Source organism: Protopterus annectens, chromosome 2.part1, assembly GCF_019279795.1.
Source record: "Protopterus annectens isolate FY-2018-M chromosome 2.part1, PAN1.0, whole genome shotgun sequence".
NCBI classification, from domain to species: Eukaryota; Metazoa; Chordata; order Ceratodontiformes; family Protopteridae; genus Protopterus; species Protopterus annectens.
The window spans coordinates 416881169-416904573 of record NC_056729.1 but is presented as its reverse complement, the minus strand read 5'-3'; the positions used below and the strand labels follow the sequence as shown (position 1 = coordinate 416904573).

The window sequence follows — 23405 nt, the reverse complement described above, 5'->3', positions numbered from 1 at the left end:
CGGCTTTGTTAAGGACAGATCCTGCCTCTTAAACCTGGTCAATTTCTTTGAAACAGTCACCAAGGCCATTGACGAGGGGATGGTGGTCCACACAGTCTACTTGGACCTCGCAAAAGCCTTCGATACAGTACCCCACTCGGCACTATAGATAAGCTCACCAGCTTAAATATAAACCCCTATGTCACTAGATGGGTTGCAAACTGGCTCACGGACAGAACCCACATGGTTAGAATTGCTGGAGCCATGTCAGACTCCAAACCAGTTACAAGTGGCGTCCCACAAGGCTCAGTCCTGGGACCTCTCTTGTTCGGTATATATTTCTTGGAGGTACAGGCCAACACGGAAGGACTGTGGCTGACCAAGTTCGCAGATGACTGCAAACTGGGTGCCATAATAGACTCTCCAGCCGACACAAGCATCCTCCAAAAGGGCCTCATAGAAACAGACAACTGGTGCCAGAGCCATGGCCTCAAGCTAAACGCCAAAAAGTGTGTAGTCATCCCCTTTGGCAAAAACAAAGTGCCCACAAATTACCACATAGGTGGTAATCCATTAAGTACAGAAGAAGTAATTAGGGACCTGGGGACCCAAGTTGATAGCAATCTCTCATTTGACAGCCACGTGGCCAAAGTGGTTAGAAAGACATTTTATATAGCCCACCTAATCATGAAGGGATTCACATCTAGATCAGAGAAGGTCATCGTGCCTCTTTACTCATCAGGCCCATAATTGAGTACAATACCCCTTTTGGGATGTACCTTACCAGACACCTGCAGCAACTGGAAAGACCCCAAAAGTACCTCACCAAGAGGATAAAAGGGCTCAAACAGATGCCATATGCTGCCCGGTTAAAGAAACTCCAGCTCTACTCAGTGGCATACCGCCTGCTCAGAGGTGATCTGTGCCTGACGTATAAAGCCATGTCCAACCCGGAATTAATGGACATGCTGCACCTCAGAAAATCCAAATCCCATCGAGCTACGCACTCGAGAGACTTGAACCTCAGCACTGAAATAAATAGGACATGCTGGAGGGACAGATTCATAACCCAGAGGCTCCCTTCACTCTGGAATAAAATCCCAGTCCAGGTTAGGCTGAGTCCCTCATTGACTCTCTTCAAGAGGATTCTTGAGTGGATGGGAGATCATAGGTTTACCCCGGGTATCACTTCTGTGTCACCGTTAGACACACAGTATACTAACCTCGAAAAAGGGCATAGCAAAATTAATTTAAAATGGGTGGCGAAGCCAAACACACTCTGGCTAGGCTTATAAATGCCCTAGGGCAGATAGCCTAGTATGAACCTATGAACCTATGTTACTTGCACACCGCATGTACACAATCCCTTTTAGCATGCATACCTCTCAAATGTGTCTTGACTTTGTCCCTAAAATTCTGCACTGCTTCTCCTCCAAGTGGAATATTTGTACTAGAAAAGCGAGATTGCAATAAATTAGTAAATACAAAAATTATAGACTTCTCGTGCTCCAGAAAATGCATGTTGGTACATACCGTCTTAATTCTATCAAGAGTCACATAGTGTGCTGCTAAACAGGATTCCAGCAGAGTGGTCAAGCTGGTCGCTTCTGCTTAACTATAAACTGGTCAAGGCTACAGTATCTCAGACTGCCTGATACAGTGAGATGGACACCAAGATACAGCTCAGCAAGGGGAATTTTATTTTGCAACCGCATGCCAGTACTAATGCCTACAAAACCACTCTTCAGAAAGTAAGAAAACAAGTGCATACTTTCAAGACCACCAAGATCACAGATCCTCCTCCAGAAAAACCTAAATTGCACACATCATTTTAAAAGATAATAATCCACAGCTCTGCAAAAATTATTCACTTAATGCTTCAACATACACCATTGTAACCATTTACTGGTACATTCTACGTACTCAAGCCTCAGGTCCGAGTACAGAAAGACTTGACCAAACTTCGATAAAACCTCAGAGTAAGAACATCCACTTTGAAAGGATACCAGGCGTCCACGTTATGCCTCTTTAATTGCCGCCCAACACCAGTTTCTCATGCACTGGGAGCCGGCATTAAGCTCACTTGTTAATGCAGATGTAGCTGCCTACAGGTCTCCCATTGACATCATACAAAGTTTTCTGACACACTACTCTTAAAGGGACAGCCACCCAACCAGGAATGGAAAGTACAAACCCAAATAATGAGCGCATCGCCTGCTTTAAAAAAAAAAAAAAAACGTTCCGCCTAAACAGCACTAGTGTTATCTTTCATTAAAATACAATTTAAGTTATCCTCCAGTATACAGCCAGGTAATGTCTTAAGGTACGCCCTTGTCTTGGTTCTTCATAGGGGTTTAGAAATGGAAGAATGTGCTTACCCAAATTTCGATTATCTGTTTTAGATTCTTTTTATTGGAGTGTTATGTCATTGGTGGTGTTTTTTGTTTAATCCCTGACCAGAACTTGAAGGCATTTTAATTTACTTTTTAAACTTGAGTTAAGTTAAACACAAATCAGTGGTGCAAAACCTGGACTTCACATGTCCGGTTTTGAATGAAATTGGTGACTGGACATTTTGTTAGAAAACCGGACAGTCTGGTCAAAAAACGGACAGCTGGCAACCCTACCTGTAAGCCATGCCTGTTGCAAATCTAGCAATATGGTTATAACAGCTGGAGAGTTTGCTAAGAGTGTATTTGTTCAAATTGGTCTTTGTTTCATACTTTCACAAAACATTACAAACTGGATCTCATTTTCATATCCAGGGCAGGTTTTGCCAAGGCTGTCCTGCATGGGTTTGTGGAGGGGCTCCTCCCTGCCTTCCTCCTCTCTGCCTTCACTATGACTTTTGTCCCCTCCCTGAGGTGATGAATACTGCAACAGTGATATGGCAGGACAGAGCCCAGTTTTCTAAAATCTTACCCTAACAGTAGATGTCCTTATTTTTCATTGTGCAGTATTCACACCCTTCCTTTTCCATTAGTGGTATTTTCTTACTGGCTGAGAGGTTCCCCTCCTTCCTTTTTCTGGATGTACATGTCCTCCTTCCACTGGGGATCCTGGTTCTCATGGGCATTTTAGTTCTGAATTTGGAGCGTATGTATGTCACCTTTATGGCCTGTGCTTGTGCAGGGAGCATACATCTGATGTACAATGCTCTCTGGGTAGTAAAGGCTTTGTTATACTCGCTTGGATGTTGGGCTATCCCTTGACAGGAGATTTTACTCACCTGTTCTTCATCTTAAACACTGGACAATAGTTCCATCTGATTGGATAAATGATATCTGCACTTGGGTCAAAAGTAAAATCCAGACAGGAGGCAAAGCAACTGACTTTGACAAGTTGATGTATTTTTCACTCTTATGTTAAATTTTATTGTTGGTTTGAAGTCTATATACTATATTTTCATCTCTTGGTTTTAGCATGTTTGTTACCCATAATGTGTTCATCCAATGCAAATTTTATTGCAAACATGTTTTATTATATTTAAAAAGCTCACTTTAACAAAAATCTGTAATTCTGAGACTTGTTAAATCCTTGCATAGAACATTAGAGATTTGAGTGAGCAAGAAATTACCTTTAATTTTGCATTTTTTATAGATTGGGCGTTATAAAGCACCATTTCATCAACTAAGAATATCATATGGCACAAACAAAGGAAAAAATTACACAGAAGAGGAGGATCGTTTCCTGATCTGCATGCTTCATAAACTGGGGTTTGACAAGGAAAATGTTTATGATGAACTGAGACAGTGCATCAGAAATTCACCACAGTTCCGGTTTGACTGGTTCCTAAAGTCAAGAACAGCAATGGTAAGTAGCTATATATTCAGGACACTGCACCAGGTTTACCTTCCAGAAAAAAAGGTAGCTGAAGAAAAAAAGTTTTGAAATGTTGCGTGGTAGTGATCCATACATTTGCCCATAGTGTTACTTTGTGTTTGCTCACTTAATATACATTTGGCATCCATCTGGAAAATAGTGAAGGTGACACCGTTTATCCTGCACATGATGAAATTTCAGCGGCTTTTATTGGACTTTCCGTTTGCTGTCTTTAACTAAATGGCAAAATGTTTTGACTGGAAGAAACTGGGAAAACATTTACGGTACTGCCATGCATGCTTAGGTGTCTTAACTGTAGCACTTAAATGTTTCACATATTAAGGCCTTTGCTCAGTAGGTGGGCATTTAAATACCTATTGAAAAGCTGCTTCTTGTCTATCTAATATGATGTTGAGACTTGATTGCAGAGTCTCAACATAACCAAAATACGGGAGAAGAGCAAGTATCAAACATTACCTTTCCCATTTAACCTTTTTTGTAAGATGGCAAGCCACTCTGTACCAGCTGACTAGAAGGTTACGTGATAGGATAGTGAACATCTGTATAATATACGCATCCAATCCCCACATAATGCATTATCCAAGCATGTCATGAACACAAATGACACACACAGCTTCAAATTTCTAGTACTACAAGTAAACAAACCCAATTCTAGGGGTGTGGGGACATGAGGAACTATACAGAAAGGACAGAAGCGAGGTGGATTATAATGCTAAGAACCAATCAGAGACCTGGACTGAACGACAGAGTCCCTATTAAACAACCTTAAAAAAATAGAAAGTTAAGTGTTGGATAAAGACCTGCAGGTCAGATGGGACATTATATTTGTATACATCACTGTATATATATCATATAATGTAGTCCTCATACAGCTCTTACATGAATTCATTATAAAATGTACTTTATGTACAGTCCTTATATGAACTGGCATACTTTGTTGTATAACATCTTATTGATGCATGGCATATACACACGTACATATGTTTTGATATACATAACATTTAAAAAAAATGTAAACATTTTTAATATATTTGTTTTTTATATTCTTATATTTATATATGCTGTTATGTTTAAGTATTGTTATATATTTATATATACTTTTATAAACATAATATATATATATATATATATATATATATATATATATATATGTATATATTAATATATGTATACTTAGAAGTTGCTTTGTGGTTGAGTATTTATAAACTGTTCTTGAATGAAGCCTTACAGGTGAGCACTATTTTACTTAATTAAAGAATGATGTCATAGAGGCTTTAGTATAAATGTTAGCATTACGTTTATGAGATGTAAAAGGTCTGAAGAAGCCCATGAGGGTGAAAGCTCTTACCTGGAATTCCAGTAAACCTTGGATTTTATACTACATGCTTGAAATGATGTCCTTCAAGGATGCATCTGCAGTCATCACATATGGGTTGTCCTGCCTCAGGCAGCCCTTCGGTCGGCTGGATTCCAAAGTCTGGGTCCAGCGTCGGCTGATGTCGCCCTCTCCCCGACGTCAGAGCGCCTGGGGTATAAAAGCGTCAGCCGACGCCATCTTCCTCAGTCTTTCTTGCCGCGTGGTGCCCGAAGCAGAAGCAGTTCGCAAGTGCCGGTCGGCCAGCTTCTGTAATTCAGCTACCGAAGACTTCAAAAGCTAAGTACCCCGTTGGGGACTCTTTCTTGCCTCAGCTGATGTCAGATAAAGTTAATAATTGCTTAACTTGTGGGAAACAAATACCTCATAATGATTTCCACTCTTACTGCCTCCCCTGCCTAGGCCCAGACCACGACGTCTCGGCCTGTTCAGCCTGTTCTTCCTTCAACCGACGCACTCTTAGACGTCAGGCGGAGTTTGCAGAGGAATTTTTTGGGGCTAGTTTTTCATACAATATGCCGTCGGAGACTCCGACTTCACATATAACAAGTAAACGGAAGGACAAGGACCGACACACGCGGCCCGCGGTTTCGGCTGAAACCACGGCCAGGCCTACCGCGAGTGTCTCGGTCTCGGCTGAAACCGAGTTCTTGGTACTTCCGACCCCCGAAACCGCTCAACCGACAACCTCGGCCCCTGCTGAGTCGGTTATTGAATTTCCCTCAGAAACTGGTATCTTGGAAACTTCCGACACCATTCCTCTAGACAAAACTACACCAGCACGTGGTGCAGCTAGGCCTCCTGCATCCATGTCCATAAAGGCTTTCACCAGGGCTAAAGCTGCTAAACATACAAAAGCTTTGCCTCCCAGGGTTATTCCTCAGGGACCCTCTACCAGTTCACAGATTCTAACTTTAGCAGAGGACCTTATCTCCTTAATTAGGGGCTCTCAACCCCATCCGGACAGAGGCTCTCAGCCCCCTCTAGACAAAAGGCCCAGGGTTGAGCCCTCTGATCCCCATTCCTCAGAGGAGGCCTCTGATGGCTCTGCTCTCTCGGACTACCAGGAGGAGGCTTTTTCGGCCTACGAGGATTCTGATGCAGAGGAATCAATCCCCTCGGCCTCCCCTCCTGAAGAACTATCCTTCGGAGAGACCCTTCACACTATGAGAGAGCATTTCAAATGGCAGGGCCAGGAATTCTCTGACTCCAGGAAAAGATTAAGAACTTTTCTGCATTTACCTCAGCATAGACCTTTGGCTATTCCTCCTGTTTTGACTGTCATTAATGATGTGTACTCTGAGTCTAGCATAACCCCTGACACTCTTCTTCCGGCCCCTGCCAAACCCGATAGGTACTACACGGTCCCGGACACGCATCTTTTTCTTTACAAGGCCCACTCTGCTGATCCAGAAACTATTTCCCAGGACCCTAAAGGGGTTGCAGCTACCACTACTAAAAATCCACTCCCCTCTGAAAGGGAGTCCAGGGCTTTAGAGAGATGGGGTAAAAAAGTGTATACTTCTGCTACTCTTTCTATGAGGGCATTAAATTGTCAATTTCGTATGATACAGTACCAAGAGTATTTGTTAGATGAATTGCATAAGAAACTGTCTTCTCCTGAACCCCTAGATCACAAATCACTTCAGGATCTGGTACATAACTCCCAGCAGGTTAGCAACCATTTCTTACAGTGTGGTTATGATGCATTGGAAGCTTCATGTAGGTCAGCTATGACAGATGCAGTCATACGTAGGCATGCTTGGCTGAAGGAACAATCTCTGCCAGACCATGTTAAAGCTAGGCTTCCGGATGCTCCACTGGAAAAGCAAAAGTTATTTGGCTCCACTGCTCAGGAGGTCTTAAAGAAATTTGAGGAAAAAGCAAAATCTGTACAAACAGTCAAAGATTTTCTACAAGTCCAACCACCAAGATTCAGCAGAAATTGGCCTACCAAGAATTGGTCCTTTCCGGACACAGAAAGATTCCAGAGAGGCAAGAACAGGCGTGCCAGAGGTAGAGGGCAAGCTAGAGGCTCCTACAGAGGACGTCAATGGCAGCCTCCCAACCAGAGAGGTAGTGCAGGACCTTCAACTGCTGCACAAGGACAGACTCAATGACTTTGCTTTGACTCCACCAACCAGGGCTCAATTAGAAGCACCTTTGGGCGGAAAGCTTTCCTTATTCTCAGAAAATTGGCACAGTATTACAAGAGACAAATGGACACTGCAAATAATAGACAAAGGATACAGGTTCCATTTTCACACATTGCCAAAAAGAAAAGGCATGCCAGACCTGCCACCAAATCAAAGGGCAGAGGCTTTGAAACAAATCTCCAACTTAATGCAAATGAAAGCTATAGAGAAGGTTCCTCTTTCAGAACAAGGCCAAGGATTTTACTCCAGACTGTTCCTTGTTCCAAGAAAAGAAAATCAATGGAGGCCTATTCTCGACTTGTCCACACTGAATACTTATCTCATTGTGCCAAAATTCAAAATGCTGACTCTACAGCAACTCCTTCCCATGCTGGGCAAGGGGTCTTGGCTGGTGACTCTAGACCTCAAGAAGGCATACCTGCATGTCCCTATCAGACAAAGTTGCAGAAGGCACCTCAGATTTCTTGCAGGTTCAGAGCATTATCAATTCTCAGCATTGCCCTTTGGCTTATCTACTGCGCCCAGAGTATTCACGAAATGCCTGGCATCAGTAATTGCACACTGCAGACTTCAGGGGATTCAAATATACCCATATCTGGACGACTGCCTTATGCAAGCGGACAGCCAACAAACTTTGGTAAAGGACTTGAATTATGCCATCCGCCTACTGCAGGCCTTGGGGATATATAGTCAACATTCACAAATCAAGACTTGTTCCATCCCAAAGAATAACTTTTCTGGGTGCGGATCTAGACACAACCACCCAAATGGCTTTTCTCACAGAAGAAAAACAAAGACAACTACCGGATTACTTCAAGAATCTGACAATACAAACTCAGCTGACTGCAAGGAAATTCCTGCAGGCCCTGGGTTACATGGCATCTTGCATTCTTCTGATTCCACAAGCAAGGCTGCATGTGAGGAAACTACAATGGTACCTAAGGAGTTTATGGACTCAGCACAGTCACAGCTTAGAAACTTTGATCCCACTCATTCCATGCCTCCAAAAGGAATTTCTGTGGTGGGCTCAAGCAAGCCAGTCGAACAGGGGTCTGCCCTTCAGCAAACCAATAGCCAACCAAACCATTACAACAGACACTTCAGACCACTGTTGGGGAGCACACATGGAGGGCAGATGTATTCAAGGACTATGGTCACAAAAGGAGCTACGCATGCACATAAACCAAAAGGAAATGCTGGCAGTAATACATGCAATCGAGGCCTTCAAGCCCTTTCTGTATCAAGGCCACCTGCTAATAAGGACAGACAACACCACAGTTATGTGGTACATAAACAAGCAAGGAGGCACCCATTCCTACCCACTTTGCAGACTGGCAATGAATCTATGGGAACTTTCCTTGAAACTCAATATAGAGCTACAATCCCAGTTTGTGCCAGGAAAAGACAATATACTGGCGGACAGCTTAAGCAGAAATATCATGGATGCACACGAATGGATGCTGCACCCAGACATCTTCCTACAGGTAACACAATCATGGGGAAGGCCAGACATAGATCTTTTTGCCTCCCCCCACAATCATCAGCTGAAGAAATTCTGCTCAAGGACATACCACCCACAAGCATGGAAAGTGGACGCCCTATCTTTCAGCTGGAGAACTCTAACAGTGTATGCATTTCCACCTCTTCCATTAATGACCAAGGTCTTACTGAAGATCAGGACAGAGCAGCCAAAAGTGATTCTGATAGCTCCAGACTGGCCAAGACAGCACTGGTACCCACTGTTACAGAGCATGTCACGCACGAAACCATGGCCTCTTCTTCAATGGCCACTTCTCCTGACACAGCACAATTACAAAACTCTGCATTCCAACCTGAAAACCTTGCAACTAACAGCCTGGAAAATACCTTGACTCCTCCTCAGGATAAGCTATTCAAGAGAGTGAAGGATATCACATGGAAGCTCGCAGGCCTTCCACAAGAAAGGCATATTCAGCAAAATGGAAAAGATTTCACACTTGGAGCACCACAAAGGGCCTAGATGCGACAGTGATGAACATGGCACATATCCTGGAATACTTGGCAGAAATGCTCCATAATGGCCTGTCTTACTCTTCCATTAAAATTCATGCTTCAGCAATTTCAGCAGAGTACAACACTGATCCACCTGTCTTTTCTCATCCTCTCCTAAGACAGTTTCTAAGAGGAATTAAAAACATCAATCCTCCAAGGAAACCTCCAGTGCCTACTTGGGACCTTAACTTCGTGTTGGAAAAACTAACTCTGCCTCCCTTTGAACCAGCAGCATCTGCAGAACTACAGTTTCTGTCTTGGAAGACCGCCTTCCTTCTGGCCAAAACCTCAGCAAGAAGAGTATCTGAGTTACAGGCCCTTATGGCAATACAGCCATTTCTTATTTTTCATCAGGACAGAGTCTCATTGAGAACCAATCCTTCATTTATGCCAAAGGTGGTATCCAGGGTCTCATTAAACCAAGCTATTCACCTGCCTACCTTCTTTCCAAATCCACAAAACAAAGGGGAGAAACTAATGCACACCCTGGACATACACAGACAGTTGCGCTACTACTTGGACAGAACTAAAAGCTACAGAAAAACTGATCAGCTGTTGGTGGCATATGCTGCTGGTGCACAAGGAAAAGCAATTTCCAAACAGACAATTTCAAAATGGATAGGGAATTGCATACGTTTTTGTTGTTCCTTTCATGGAAAAACTGTGCCAGCTAACATTAGACCTCATTCCACCAGAGCCACAGCCACCTCCACAGCCTTCTTAAGAGGGGTGGCTATCAAGGACATTTTAGAAGCTGCTACATGGAGCGCCATGCATACATTTTCCAAGCATTACAATTTACCTTTATATTCCAGATCCAGAGCAGGCTTTGCTACAGCGGTCCTGCAGGGCATTTTAGCTACACCATCCTTTACATAGATCCTCCACCCCCAGTATGGCTATGGTATTCTACCCATATGTGATGACTGCAGATGCATCCTTGAAGGACATAGTACAGTTTTGTACCTACCATAAATGTAGATGTCCGATAGGTATGCATCTGCAGTCAGGTTTACCCTCCCTCCTTCCCCTCTTGGGTATTTATTGGGTACTTTCCCCTCTCATAGCTAGCTGGGGTTATCTATTATGGTGTATTTGTTTTTTATATATTTATATATATATATATATATATATATATATATATATATATATATATATATATATATATATATATATATATATGCATATATATTCTGTGCATGTTTGGAATTTATTGCATTTCTCCAAATTTAGCCTTCCTTTGAGGGCACCTGGCATCTGGGGCAAGAAATACTGAGGAAGATGGCGTTGGCTGATGCTTTTATACCCCAGGCGCTCTGACGTCGGGGAGAGGGCAACATCAGCCGACGCTGGACCCAGACTTTGGAATCTGGCCGACCAAAGGGCTGCCTGAGGCAGGACAACCCATATGTGATGACTGCAGATGCATACCTATCGGACATTTACATTTATGGTAGGTACAAAACTGTACTTTACTTATAGTGCTACTAGTTTTCTCTGTGTATGGTCTGATCACTGTAGAGTGCTCTGGTGCTGTTTCTCTGAATTTATAGTGTTTGCATGATATTAAATCTTTCCTGTTGCATGAACATTTTAAGCAGATTCTGGATCTTACTATAAATTCTAAGGATTTTGTATGAATATGTACTTAGTCTGGCAGATACAACTGCTGATTTCTAAACTATACATTCTGTTCTTAACATATAGACATGGTTGTTGGGTACTCTGGCAAGAAGGTGGCTTGATATTTTCTTTTCCACATATAACGATATCAAGATTTTTAATGCTGTGGTAAATGCATTTTCTAGTCACAGTAGGGAGTGAGGTCTTTAAACCTGTGTGTGTACCAAAGTGATGTTATCCTTCAGTCAGTTGTGATGTGAATACAGATTTGAAGACGCTTCATACATGTCGATGTACCTATCATGCTGTTTAGTTTCAGAACTACAGGATATGATATATCAAAGGCAGGCATGGCCAAAACAGCAGTCTTATATGGGAAGCATTATTTCAAAGAGCATGAACTTCCCATTAAAGGCTGGGGTGGCTAGATGATTCTGCCAATGTCCTTGCTAATTATTTGGAAGGAGAGACATGATTGGCTGTTTGAGTTCATCAGCTTTGGGTGGGCATGGCAGTCTGTTGAAGTTTTGCAGTACAAAAGACATTCATTAGATGACTTTTTTTCAGGGTCAAATCTCAAAGTATAAACCCTTTGGGAAGGAAAAGGCGATGGCAATTAGTAGGGATTCCAGTTATTGGCATTAATGACAAGTTTCCTCTCAACAGAGCTGGAGTCTTTAAGCAAACGCGTTTATGACCACCTGCTTTCTTCTAGGTGGGTTTTAACAGTGTTACCCTCTTTCTTGTTTATCTTGGCTTATGCTACTTTGGTGAAATGATTTTGGCTATGGGAGGGGGAGATCCATGGTGGCCTGTGAAACTGCTCCAGCCGAGGAATCTGACCCCAAAACCATCTGAATCTCTGGGCTTTCATCAGCCTCGAGAGAAACTTCCAGTGTAGGTGGAGGTGCAGCGGAAGAGTCCGACCTTGGCTTTTTGGCCTTTCTCTTCAGAGAAGACTCCACATCAGGCCTAGAAGTTTCCGCTGTACCGTCTTTTGCTAAAAGTTTGAGAAGATGATTTTCCAAGTAAATAGCAAGAGAGGAGAGACAACTTCATAAAGTCTTAGGCAGAAAAGCCTGACAAATACTGCAGGTTTTGTGATCATGAGTAGGCCCCAAATTAAACAAGCACTGATTCTGACTGTTTGGAATTTGTCTTCCAGACTGGTATTTGTTTTTTCTGGATGACATGTAAAAACCCCACAGCAAAAAAAAGCAGTAAAGAAGAAAAGAAAACCCCAATGGGGCACTTATCTGAATGGTTTGATATATCAGCAAACAACTCGAGTGAACAGACTAACCATGGAAGATGGCATCAGCAAAATTCTGATGATGGTACATATGGACAATGCTTTTATGCCGTACATACATGAGGAGCATATGTGCGATGCACAGTGTACCTCCAGTAGTAAAAGGCTTTGGTATACTGGCCGGACGTCGGTAGTGAGGAATCCCTTATGTCAGGTATACTAAAAGGTCCAGGTTGCAACAGTCATACCATGGATGTTCTTCATGTTTCACTGTTGCAGTCATTACATTAGGGTTATCTGCTTGCAGGTAGCCCTCAGTCGGCCTGATTAACAAAGTCTTGGGTCCTGCGTAGGTTGCTGTCCCTTCTTCCATGACGTCAGGTCATCAGGGGTACAAAACATGCAGCTGAAGCCATTACATCAGTCTTTCTTGCCATGCGATGCCCGAAGCAGAAGCAGTTCACAAGTGCCAGTTGGCCGACTCCTAAAATTTTCGTTTTCGAGTTTCAGAACCGAAGTCTTTAAGTACCCCGTTGGGGAAACTTTTTCTTGCTCCTTACCAATGTTAGTAAAAGTTAATAATTGCATTACTTGTGGAAAGCAAATACCTCATAAAGATTTTCATTCGTACTGTATTCCTTGCCTAGGCCCTGAACACGACGTACCTTGCTGTCGGTTTTGTGCTTTATTTAATCAGCGCACTATCCGTCATTGGTATATTTTTGCCTCTAAATATTTCGGTTCTCTGTTTAATTATCCAGAAATGTCATTGGTTAGCCATCTGACTACCGGGATTCTGAAAAAATGCAAAGATAGACAGAGACAGGCTGCCGAGGTCCAAAGCTGCCAGCGACACTTCTCCTAAGCCAGTCGCCAATTCGCTGGTTCTCAGTAAGGTGCTATTGCAGCCTCTGATACCCACTATTTCTGATTCGCAAGCCTCTACGGAGACCCATTCGGAGCCCGATATGCCGCAAGATGCTTCAACTATGGAACCCGTGGATGTCTCTACCTTGGATGGGTCCAGAGCTGCTGTGCAGACATGGGCTTCTGAGGGTGTATTCAGGCCTACGGACTTGCAAATTAAACCGACACCTCTTCTTTTACTTGGGCCTAAATCTCAATCCATGTCTAAAAAACTGACGCTGAAGATCTAATAACTCTAATCAGGGGTAGCCAACCCCCCCCCCCTTCTAAGATGCCTAGGACTGAAGTTGATTATGAATCTTCTGACCAGGATTCTGTTTTCTCTGACTCTTTTGAAGATCTGGATTTGTCCTTACCTACTTATGAGGATGTTCTTCGTGTTTCACTGTTGCAGTCATTACATTTGGTTAATCTGCTTGCAGGTTGCCCTCAGTCGGCCTGATTAACAAAGTCTTGGGTCCTGTGTCGGTTGCTGACCCTTCTTCCATGACGTCAGGGGTATAAAACATGCAGCTGACGCCATTTTCATCAGTCTTTCTTGCCATGCAGTGCCCAAAGCAGAAGCAGTTCGCAAGTGCCAGTCGGGTTTCAGAACTGAAGTCTTCAACCTAAAGCTAAGTACCCCATTGGAGAAACTTTTTCTTGCTCCTTACCAATGTCAGTAAAAGTTAATAATTGTATTACTTGTGGGAAGCAAATACCTCATAAGGATTTTCATTTGTACTGTATTCCTTGCCTAGGCCCTGACCACAACATGCCTTGCTGTCGGTTTTGTGCTTAATTTAATCAACGCACTGTTAAGAGTCTGTATATGTTTGCATCAAAATATTTTGGCTCAAGATTTAACTATCCAGAAATGTCATCTATTAGCAATCCGACTACTGGAATACCTAAAAAACGCAAAGAAAAAGACAGAGACAGACCGAGGTTCAGCCAGTCACCGTTTCGCCGGTACTCAGTGAGGCACTTTAGCAGCCCCTGATAACCGCTACTTTTGATTCGCAGGCCTTCTACTGAGACCCATTTGGAGTTCAGTAAGCCACGAGACACTAAGTATTGAACCCACGGATGTCTCTACCTTAGATGGGTCTGGAGCCACTAAGCAGGCACCAGCTTCTGAGGGTGTTTTCAGGCCTAAAGATTTGTATATTAAACCAACGCCATCTTCAAAACTAAGGCCAAAATCAAATTCTATGTCTAAAAAACCAACGCTTGGGCCACGTGCACAGGCCCCTATGCCTAAAAACAAATGATCAAAATGGCTGAGGATTTAATTACCTTGATCAGGGGTACCCACCCCCCTCCTGCTAAGAGGCCTAGACAAGGCACTGATTATGAATTAGATCAGGTTTCTATTTCTTCTGATTCCTCTTCTGATCAGGAATTATCTATTCCACCTTATGAGTACTCTGCAGAAGATTCCATCCCTTCTGCTTCTCCTCCTGAGGATTTTTCTTTTGGAGAAACTTTGCATACCTTAAGAGAACACTTTCACTGGAGAGTCAGGATTTCTCAGAATCTAAAAAGTGGCTTAGGGATTTCCTTCTTCCTCAACATAGGCCTTTGGCTATACCTCCTGTTCTAGACATTGTTGATGATGTTTTCTCAGAATCCAGCATGGCTCCTGATTCACTGCCTCCGGCTCGTAGTAAGCTAGACAGATATTACAGGGGTCCTGACTCCCACAAATTCCTCTTTAAAAACCCTACTGCTGACCCTGAAACCATTTCTCAGGGTCCCAAGGGCGTTAAAGCTTCTAAAAATCCCTATCCCTTCTGATAGAGACTCCAGGGCACTGGATAAATGGGGTAAGAAGGTTTACACGTCTGAAACCTTGGCAATCGGGGCTTTAAATTGTCAATTTCATATGCTTAAATATCAGCAGCATGTCATGGGCTTACTTAAACAGAAACAGGAAATGATGTTGATTTCTGATTGTGTGGAAAATAGAGTTGCAGGATTTATTGCATTCAGCTGAAAAAGTTGGAAAGCATACTTTGCAATGTGATTTTGATTCCTTGGAGGCCTCTTGCTGTAACTGGATCTGTGATGAGGCATGCTTGGCTCAAGGAGCAAAAGTTGCCTGATCATGTTAAAGCAAAATTGTTGTATGCTCCTTTACAACAGGACAGTCTGTTTGGTAATAAGGCATAGGTAGTTTTGAAAAAGATGGAAGATAAAGTTAAATCTATGCAAACTGTAAAAGATTTCCTGCAAGTGCAGTCACCCAGGTTCAGTAGGCACTGGCCTACTAAGAACTGGTCCTTTCCAGTACCCACCAGAGCTGCTCAGTTCAAACCCAGACATTCCAAAGGCTCCAGGTTTCAGTCACAAGGAACTTATAGAACAAAACAATGGGATGCCTCCACCTCCAAATCTGGAAGTAACAAGGCACCTTCCTACAGTAAACAGTCTCAATGACTTTCCACTGCAATCACCAAGCACTTATCTTTTGGGCGCCCCTTTGGGGGAAAACTGGCACTTCATGCACGAAACTGGCAACTAATTACCCGGGACAAGTGGGTTTTAAATATAGTATCCCAGGGATACAGATTTCATTTCCACACGTTGCCAATCCCAAAAGGATGGCCAGATCTGCCTCCAAATCAGTGAGCAGAGGCCCAGAAACAAGTTATGTCCCTCATGAATATGGGGACTATTCAACCAGTACCAGAAAAGGAAAAGGGACAAGGTTTTTATTCAAGACTTTTCCTGGTACCCTGAAAAGACAAATCATGGCTTCCAATTCTGGACTTATCCATTCTAAATATATTTATGGACATTCCAAAATTCAAGATGCTGACTCTACAACAGCTACTGCCTATGCTAGGCAAGGATACCTGGTTGGTAACTCTAGACTTAAGAGGTTTACCTGCATATCCCAGTCAGGGAATCTTGCAGAAGATACCTCCACGTCAAAGCAGGCTATTTGCATTACCAGTTCTCTGCACTGCCCTTTGGCTTACCTACTGCGCCGAGGGTCTTCACAAAGTGCCTGGCACCAGTAATTGCATTTTGCAGACAAAGAAACATTCAAATTTATCCTTACCTGGACGATTGCCTAATTCAGGCAGAAAACAAGGACACTCTTCTAAAACATCTGGCATTTGTAAAAAGACTTCTAACCTGTCTAAGGTACACCATAAACGAAAAGAAATATCTGGTACCCTCTCAAATAATTACATTCCTGGGTGCAAGCATGAATACAACTGCCCAGATAACCTACCTTACACCAGAAAAACAAATTCAATTGATGACTTGCTTTCAAACAGGTGGCCACAAAAACCCAGCTATCTGCAAGACAAATTCTGCAGGCCTTGGGGTTCATGGCCTCCTGCGTCCTAATAATTCCATATGTAAGACTGCATATGAGGAAACTTCAATGGTATCTAAAAAGCTTATGGAGTCAACTTTGTCACAGCCTGGAAACAATGATTCCTATCATTCCTTACCTTCAGCTAGAGTTCCTATGGTGGACAAAGGCCTGCCACCAAAACAAGGAACTGTCATTCACTCCATCCCCTGCCGCCCAAACCCTGACTACAGATGTATCAGTTATGCACCTACATGTCAACCAGAAAGAAATGATAGCTGTACAGAATGCTCTGACAGCCTTCAAGGACGACCTTCATTCAGGAGAATTACTGATAAAGACAGACAGCACCACAGTCGTGTGGTACATAAATAAACAGGGGGGTTACCCATTCCTAACCCCTTTGCAGACTAGCCATGGCATTGTGGAACACGGCCTTGACTTACCAAATACATCTACAAGCTGAATTCCTGCCAGGAAAGCAAAATACTCTGGCAGACACACTAAGCAGAAATCTTATGGACCCACACGAATGGAAACTGGATCCACAAATCTTCAGCATGTTGACACACAAATGGGGGAGCCCAGACATGAATCTTTTTGCCTCACCCCAAAATTATCAGTTGGATAAATTCTGCACAAGAATTCATCACAAAAAAGCTTGGAAAGTGGATGCTCTGTCCTTCAGCTGGTCTATGCCTTTCTTCCTCTGCTCTCCAAGGTCTTACTAAAAATCAGACAGGAAAAACCAAAAATACTGATTGCTCCAGACTGGCCTCGCCAACACTTACCCCCTCCTACGCAATATGTCGCACCTTCCTCTATGGTACCTGCCTCCGACACCTTACCTACTGTCTCAGCAGAACTATCAAATTCTGCATACTCTGCTCCAAACTCTGAATCTTGCAGCATGGCTAATCAACTAATCTCACCAGTTACATCTCTCTGCAAACCTGTGATGGATGTCATTTTGGAGGCTGGAAGGCATAGTACTAGAAAATCTTATGCAGACAAATGGAAAAGATTCTGTGCCTGGAACCAAGTACAAGGAATAAGCACAGCAATACCCAGTGCTCCTCAGATCCTGCAATATTTAACTGAGATGCTTCACAAGGGCCTCTGTCATTTCAGCTCATTACAGCACAGAGCCTCCCCTCTTTTCTCATCCTCTGCTAAAGCAGTACTTCAGAGGGGCCATAAATTTAAGACCTTCCAGGAGAGCACCAGCTCCTGCATGGGACCTCAATTTTGCTTTGGAAAAACTCACCCTACCTCCTTTTGAGCCACCTGCTACTGCAGATTTAAAATTTCTCTCCTGAAAAACAGCTTTCCTTTTAGCAGTCACTTCAGCTAGAAGGATTTCATAATTACAGGCTCTTATGGCAGTGGAGCCTTTCATTATTTTTCATCCAGACAGGATGGCTCTCAGGACCAATCCATCTTTCATGCCTAAGGTGGCATCCAGTTGGCTCTTAATCAGACCATTCATCTGCCAACTTTCTTTCCCAATACACAGAACAAAGGTGAGCGGATTGTATGTGCACAGACAACTTAGATTCTACTTAAACAGGACAAAACCTCTAACTAAATCTGAGCAACTATTGGTGGCATTTGCTGCAGGGGCAGAAGGAAAACCTATTTCAAAGCAGACTATTTCTAAATGGATAAGCCATTGTATTTGTTTCTGATATGTGCACCATGGTAAACCTATTCCCAAGGGGATCAGATCTCATTCCACCAGGGCTGCATCTACTTCTGCAGCCTTTCTCAGAGGAGTTCCTACCAGAGACATTCTAGAAGCTGCTACCTGGAGCTCAGTTCATATGTTCACCAAACATTACCATTTACTTCTCTTCTCTAAATCCAGAGCTGGCTTTGCCACTACTGTCCTGCAGAGCCTTATAGCTGCTCCTAATTATGTATAAATCCATCCTCCCAACCATAGCTTTGGGAATCTACCCAAATGTAATGACTGCAACAGTGAAACACAAAGAACATAGTACAGTTGTGTACACTTACCATAAGTGTAGATGTTCGAGTGTATTCACTGTTGCAGTCCTGGTTACCCACCCTCCAGCAAGCCCCCTGTTTTTCTCTTACTGTACCTCTTCTTTCTTTTAATATGCTTAAAAGCCTTTTTGGTGTATTTGCTTTTGATTTGAGGTATATTGTTTGTGTTCTAAATTATATATATATATATGTATGTTTATATATATATATATATATATATATATATATATATATATATATATATATATATATATATATATATATATATAATTTGGGGGACACCTGACATCTGGGGCAAGAAAAACTGATGAAAATGGCATCTGCTGCATGTTTTATACCCCTGATGACCTGCCGTCATGGAAGAAGGGACAGCAACCGACGCAGGACCCAAGACTTTGTTAATCAGGCTGACTGAGGGCAACCTGCCAGCAGATTACCCAAATGTAATGACTGCAACAGTGAATAAACTCGAACATCTACACTTCTGGTAAGTGTACACAACTGTACTATTCTGATGCAGAGGACTATATTCCCTCTGCTTCCCCTCCTGAGGATTTTTCTTTTGGGGAAACCTTACATACTGTAAGGGAGCATTTCTACTGGGAAAGCCAGGATTTTTAGAGGCTTAGGGATTTTCTTCTCCTACCTCAGCATAGGCCTTTAGCTATTCCTCCTGTACTAGACATTGTTGATTTCTCGGAATCTAGTTTGGGCCCTGATTCCCTGCCTCCTGCTCCCAGAAAACCTGACAGATACTACAGAGTCCCTGAGTCCCACAAGTTCCTTTTCAAAAATCCTATTGCAGATCCAGAGACTATTTCACAGGAGCACAAGGGCATTAAGGCTTCTACTGCTAAATATGTCTACCCCTTCTGATAGAGACTCCAGGGCGCTGGATAGATGGGGTAAGAAGGTTTGCACTTCTGCAACCTTGGCCATTAGGGCTTTAAACTGCCAGTTTCATATGTTGAAATATCAGCAACATGTTATTGGACTGCTTAAACAGAAAATGATGTTGATTCCTGACTCTGTGAAAAATAAAGAATTACAGGATTTAATACATTCTGCCGAACAAGCTGGAAAACATAGTTTGCAATGTGGTTTTGATTCATTAGAGGTCTCTTGCAGGGCTGCTGTTACTGAGTCTGTGCTCAGAAGGCATGCTTGGCTTAAGGAACAGTCTTTACCTGATCATGTTAAAGATAAATTGTTGTATGCTTCTTTAAATCAGGACCGCCTGTTTGTCAACAAGGCTGAGGAAGTTCTTAAAGATGGAAGATGAAGCTAAATCTATGCAAACTGTTAAAAGATTTTTTTACAAGTTCAGCCTCCTAGATTTTGTAGGCACTGGCCCTGTAAGAATTGGTCCTTTCCAGCCCCTTCCAGGTCTTCTCAAGCCAAACCCAGACACAGCAAAAACCCCAGGTTTCAGTCCCAGGGGACTCACAGAACTAAGCAGTGGGGGGCCTCCGCTTCCAAGTCTGGGAATAATAAGACTCCCCCTATGGTAAACTGTCTCAATGACTTTTAAAATTTCCAAGCACTTGTCAACTGACTGTCCCTTTGGGGGGAAAGATTGCTCTTCATGCAAAGAATTGGAAACTCATTACCCAGGACAAATGGGATGTTCTTCATTCCACATTGCTGCAGTCCTAACTATTTTTTAAATGTAGTATCCCAGGGATACAGATTTCACTTCCACACATTGCCAACACCAACTGGGTGGCCGGACCTACCCCCAAAGCAGTGGGCAGAGGCCCAAAAACAAGTACTTTCTCTCTTAAGCATGGGGGCTATTCAACTGGTAGCAGAAGAGGAAAAGGGACAAGGTTTCTACTCAAGACTTTTCCTGATACCCAGAAAACACAATTCATGGCGTCCTATCCTGGACCTGTCTACTCTAAACACCTTTTTGAAGATTCCAAAATTCAAGATGCTTACTCTTCACCAGCTGCTTCCTATGCTAGGCAAGGATGCCTGGTTGGCAACACTAGATTTAAAGGAAGCCTACCTGCACATCCCAATCAGGGAATCTTGCAGAAGATACCTACGCTTCAAAGCAGGTTGCACCCACTATCAGTTCTCTGCACTGCCCTTTGGCTTATCTACTGCGCCAGGGTATTCACAAAGTGCCTAGCTCCAGTTATTGCATTTTGCAGGCAAAGAAATATTCAAATATACTCATACCTGAACGATTGTCTAATTCAGGCAGAAAGCCAGGACATACTTTTGAATCATCTGGCCCTTGTAAAAAGGGTTCTAACTTGTCTGGGGTACACCATAAACAAAATGAAATCACACCTGGTACCCTGTCAAAAAATTATTTTCCTGGGAGCAAGCTTGAATACAACTTCCCAGATGGCTTACCTCGTGCCAGAAAAGCAAATTCATCTGACCAACCTACTTCAAATAAGTGGCTACAAAAACCCTGCTTATCTGAAAGACAAATACTGCAAACCTTGGGGTTCATGACCTCCTGCATTCTTCTAATTCCATATGCAAGACTGCATACGAGGAAACTACAGTGGTATCTAAAAAGCCTATGGTGTCAACATTCTCAAGACCTAGAAATAATGAATGTTCTTCGTGTTTCACTGTTGCAGTCATTACATTTGGGTAATCTGCTGGCAGGTTGCCCTCATTCGGCCTGAATAACAAAGTCTTGGGTCCTGCGTCGGTTGCTGTCTCTTCTTCCATGACGTCAGGTCGTCAGGGGTATAAAACATGCAGCCGACGCCATTTTAATCAGTCTTTCTTGCTGCGCAGTGCCCGAAGCAGAAGCAGTTTGCAAGTGCCGGTCGGCCAACTCCTGAAATTTTCATTTTCGAGTTTCAGAACTGAAGTCTTCAACCTAAAGCTGAGTATCCCGTTGGGGAAACTTTTTCTTGCTCCTTGCCGATGTCAGTAAAAGTTAATTGTATTACTTGTGGGAAGCAAATACCTCATAAGGATTTTCATTTGTACTGTAATCCTTGCCTAGGCCCTGACCACAACGTGCCTTGCTGTCGGTTTTGTGCTAAATTTAACCAACGCACTATTAAGCGTCTGTATATTTTTGCTTCTAGATATTTTGGCTCAAGATTTTAACTATCCGGAAATGTCGTCGGTTAGCAATCAGACTACCGGAATTCACAAAAAATGCAAAGAAAAAGACCGAGACAGACAGTCGGTCCAAAACCGACGACGAAGCTTCTCCTAAGCCAGTCGCCGGTTCTCAGTGAGGCGCTTTCACAGTCCCTGATGCCCACTACTTTTGATTCGCAGGCCTCTACCGTGACCCATTCGGAGTCCGGTATGCCGCAAGACTCTTCAAGTATTGAACCCGCAGATGTCTCTCCCTTAGATGGGTCTGGAGCCGTTGAGCATACACTGGCTTCTGTGGGTGTTTTCAGGCCTAAAGATTTGTATATTAAACAGACGCATCATCAAAACACAAGGCCAAAACCAACTTCTTTGTCTAAAAAAAGATGCATGAGCCACGTGTTCAGGCCCCTGTGCCTAAAAAACAATTGATCAAAATGGCTGAGATTTAATTACCTTGATTAGGGGTTCCCAGCCCCCCGCCTGCTAAGAGGCCTAGGCAAGGCACTGATTATGAATCTTCCGATCAGGTTTCCATTTCTTCTGATTCCTCTTCTGATCAGGAATTTTCTAATCCCCTTTATGAGGACTCTGATGCAGAAGAATCCATCCCTTCTGCTTCTCCTCCTGAGGATTTTTCTTTTGGAGAAACTTTGCATACCTTAAGGGAACATTTTCATTGGGAGAGTCAGGATTTTTCAGAATCCAAAAAGTGGCTTAGGGATTCCTCCTCCTTCCTCAGCATAGGCCTTTGGCTATACCTCCTGTTTTAGACATTGCTGATGATGTTTTCTCAGAATCCAGCATGGCTCCTGATTCCCTGCCTCCGGCTCCTAGTAAGCCAGACAGATATTACAGGATTCCTAACTCCCGCAAATTACTTTTCAAAAACCCTACTGCTGATCCTGAAGCTATTTCTCAGGGTCCCAAGGGTATTAAGGCTTTTACTGCTAAAAATCCTACCCCTTCTGACAGAGACTTCAGGGCGCTGGATAGATGGGGTAAGCAGGTTTACACGTCTGCAACCCTGGCAATCAGGACTTTAAACTGTCAATTTCATATGCTTAAATATCAGCAGCATGTCATTTGCTTACTTAAACAGAAAATTATGTTGATTTCCGACTGTGTGGAAAATAGAGTTACAGGATTTATTGCAGTCAGCTGAACAAGTTGGAAAGCATTCTTTGCAATGTGGTTTTGGTTCCTTGGAGGTCTCTTGCAGGGCCACCGTAACTGGATCTGTGATAAGTAGGCATGCTTGGCTCAAGGAGCAAAATCTGCCTGATCATGTTAAAGCTAAATTGTTGGATGCTCCTTTACAACAGGACAGTCTGTTTGGTAATAAGGCAGAAGAAGTTTTGAAAAAGATGGAAGACCAAGCTAAATCTATGCAAACTGTAAATGATTTCCTACAAGTGCAGCCACCCAGGTTCAGCAGACACTGGCCTACTAAGAATTGGTCCTTTCCAATACCCAACAGAGCCACTCAGGTCAAACCCAGACACTCCAAAGGCTGCAGGTTTCAGTCACAAGGAACTTGCAGAACAAAACAATGGGGTGCCTACACCTCCAAATCTGGAAGTAGCAAGGCCCCCCCTATGATGAAGTCTCAATGACTTTTCTCTGCCATTTCCAAGCACTTATCTTTCGGCAGCCCCTTTGGGGGGGAAACTAGCACTTCATGCTCAAAATTGGCATCTAATTACCCAGGACAAGTGGATCTTAAATATAGTATCCCATGGATATAGATTTCATTTCCACATGTTGCCAATTCCAAACGGATGGCCAGATCTGCCTCCAAATCAGTGGGCAGAG

The 23405-nt window shown here is 43.1% G+C and overlaps 1 protein-coding gene across 1 annotated transcript in view; it reads left to right on the top strand.

The window, feature by feature from the left end:
• LOC122794851 (SWI/SNF-related matrix-associated actin-dependent regulator of chromatin subfamily A member 5-like) overlaps positions 1 to 23405 on the top strand; it is a 1390680-nt gene that overhangs the window by 1340228 nt on the left and 27047 nt on the right. Inside the window, exon 22 of the mRNA XM_044063455.1 lies at positions 3580 to 3792. Coding sequence (XP_043919390.1) covers positions 3580 to 3792 — 213 coding nt within the window. The remainder of the gene's footprint in view (positions 1 to 3579; positions 3793 to 23405) is intronic.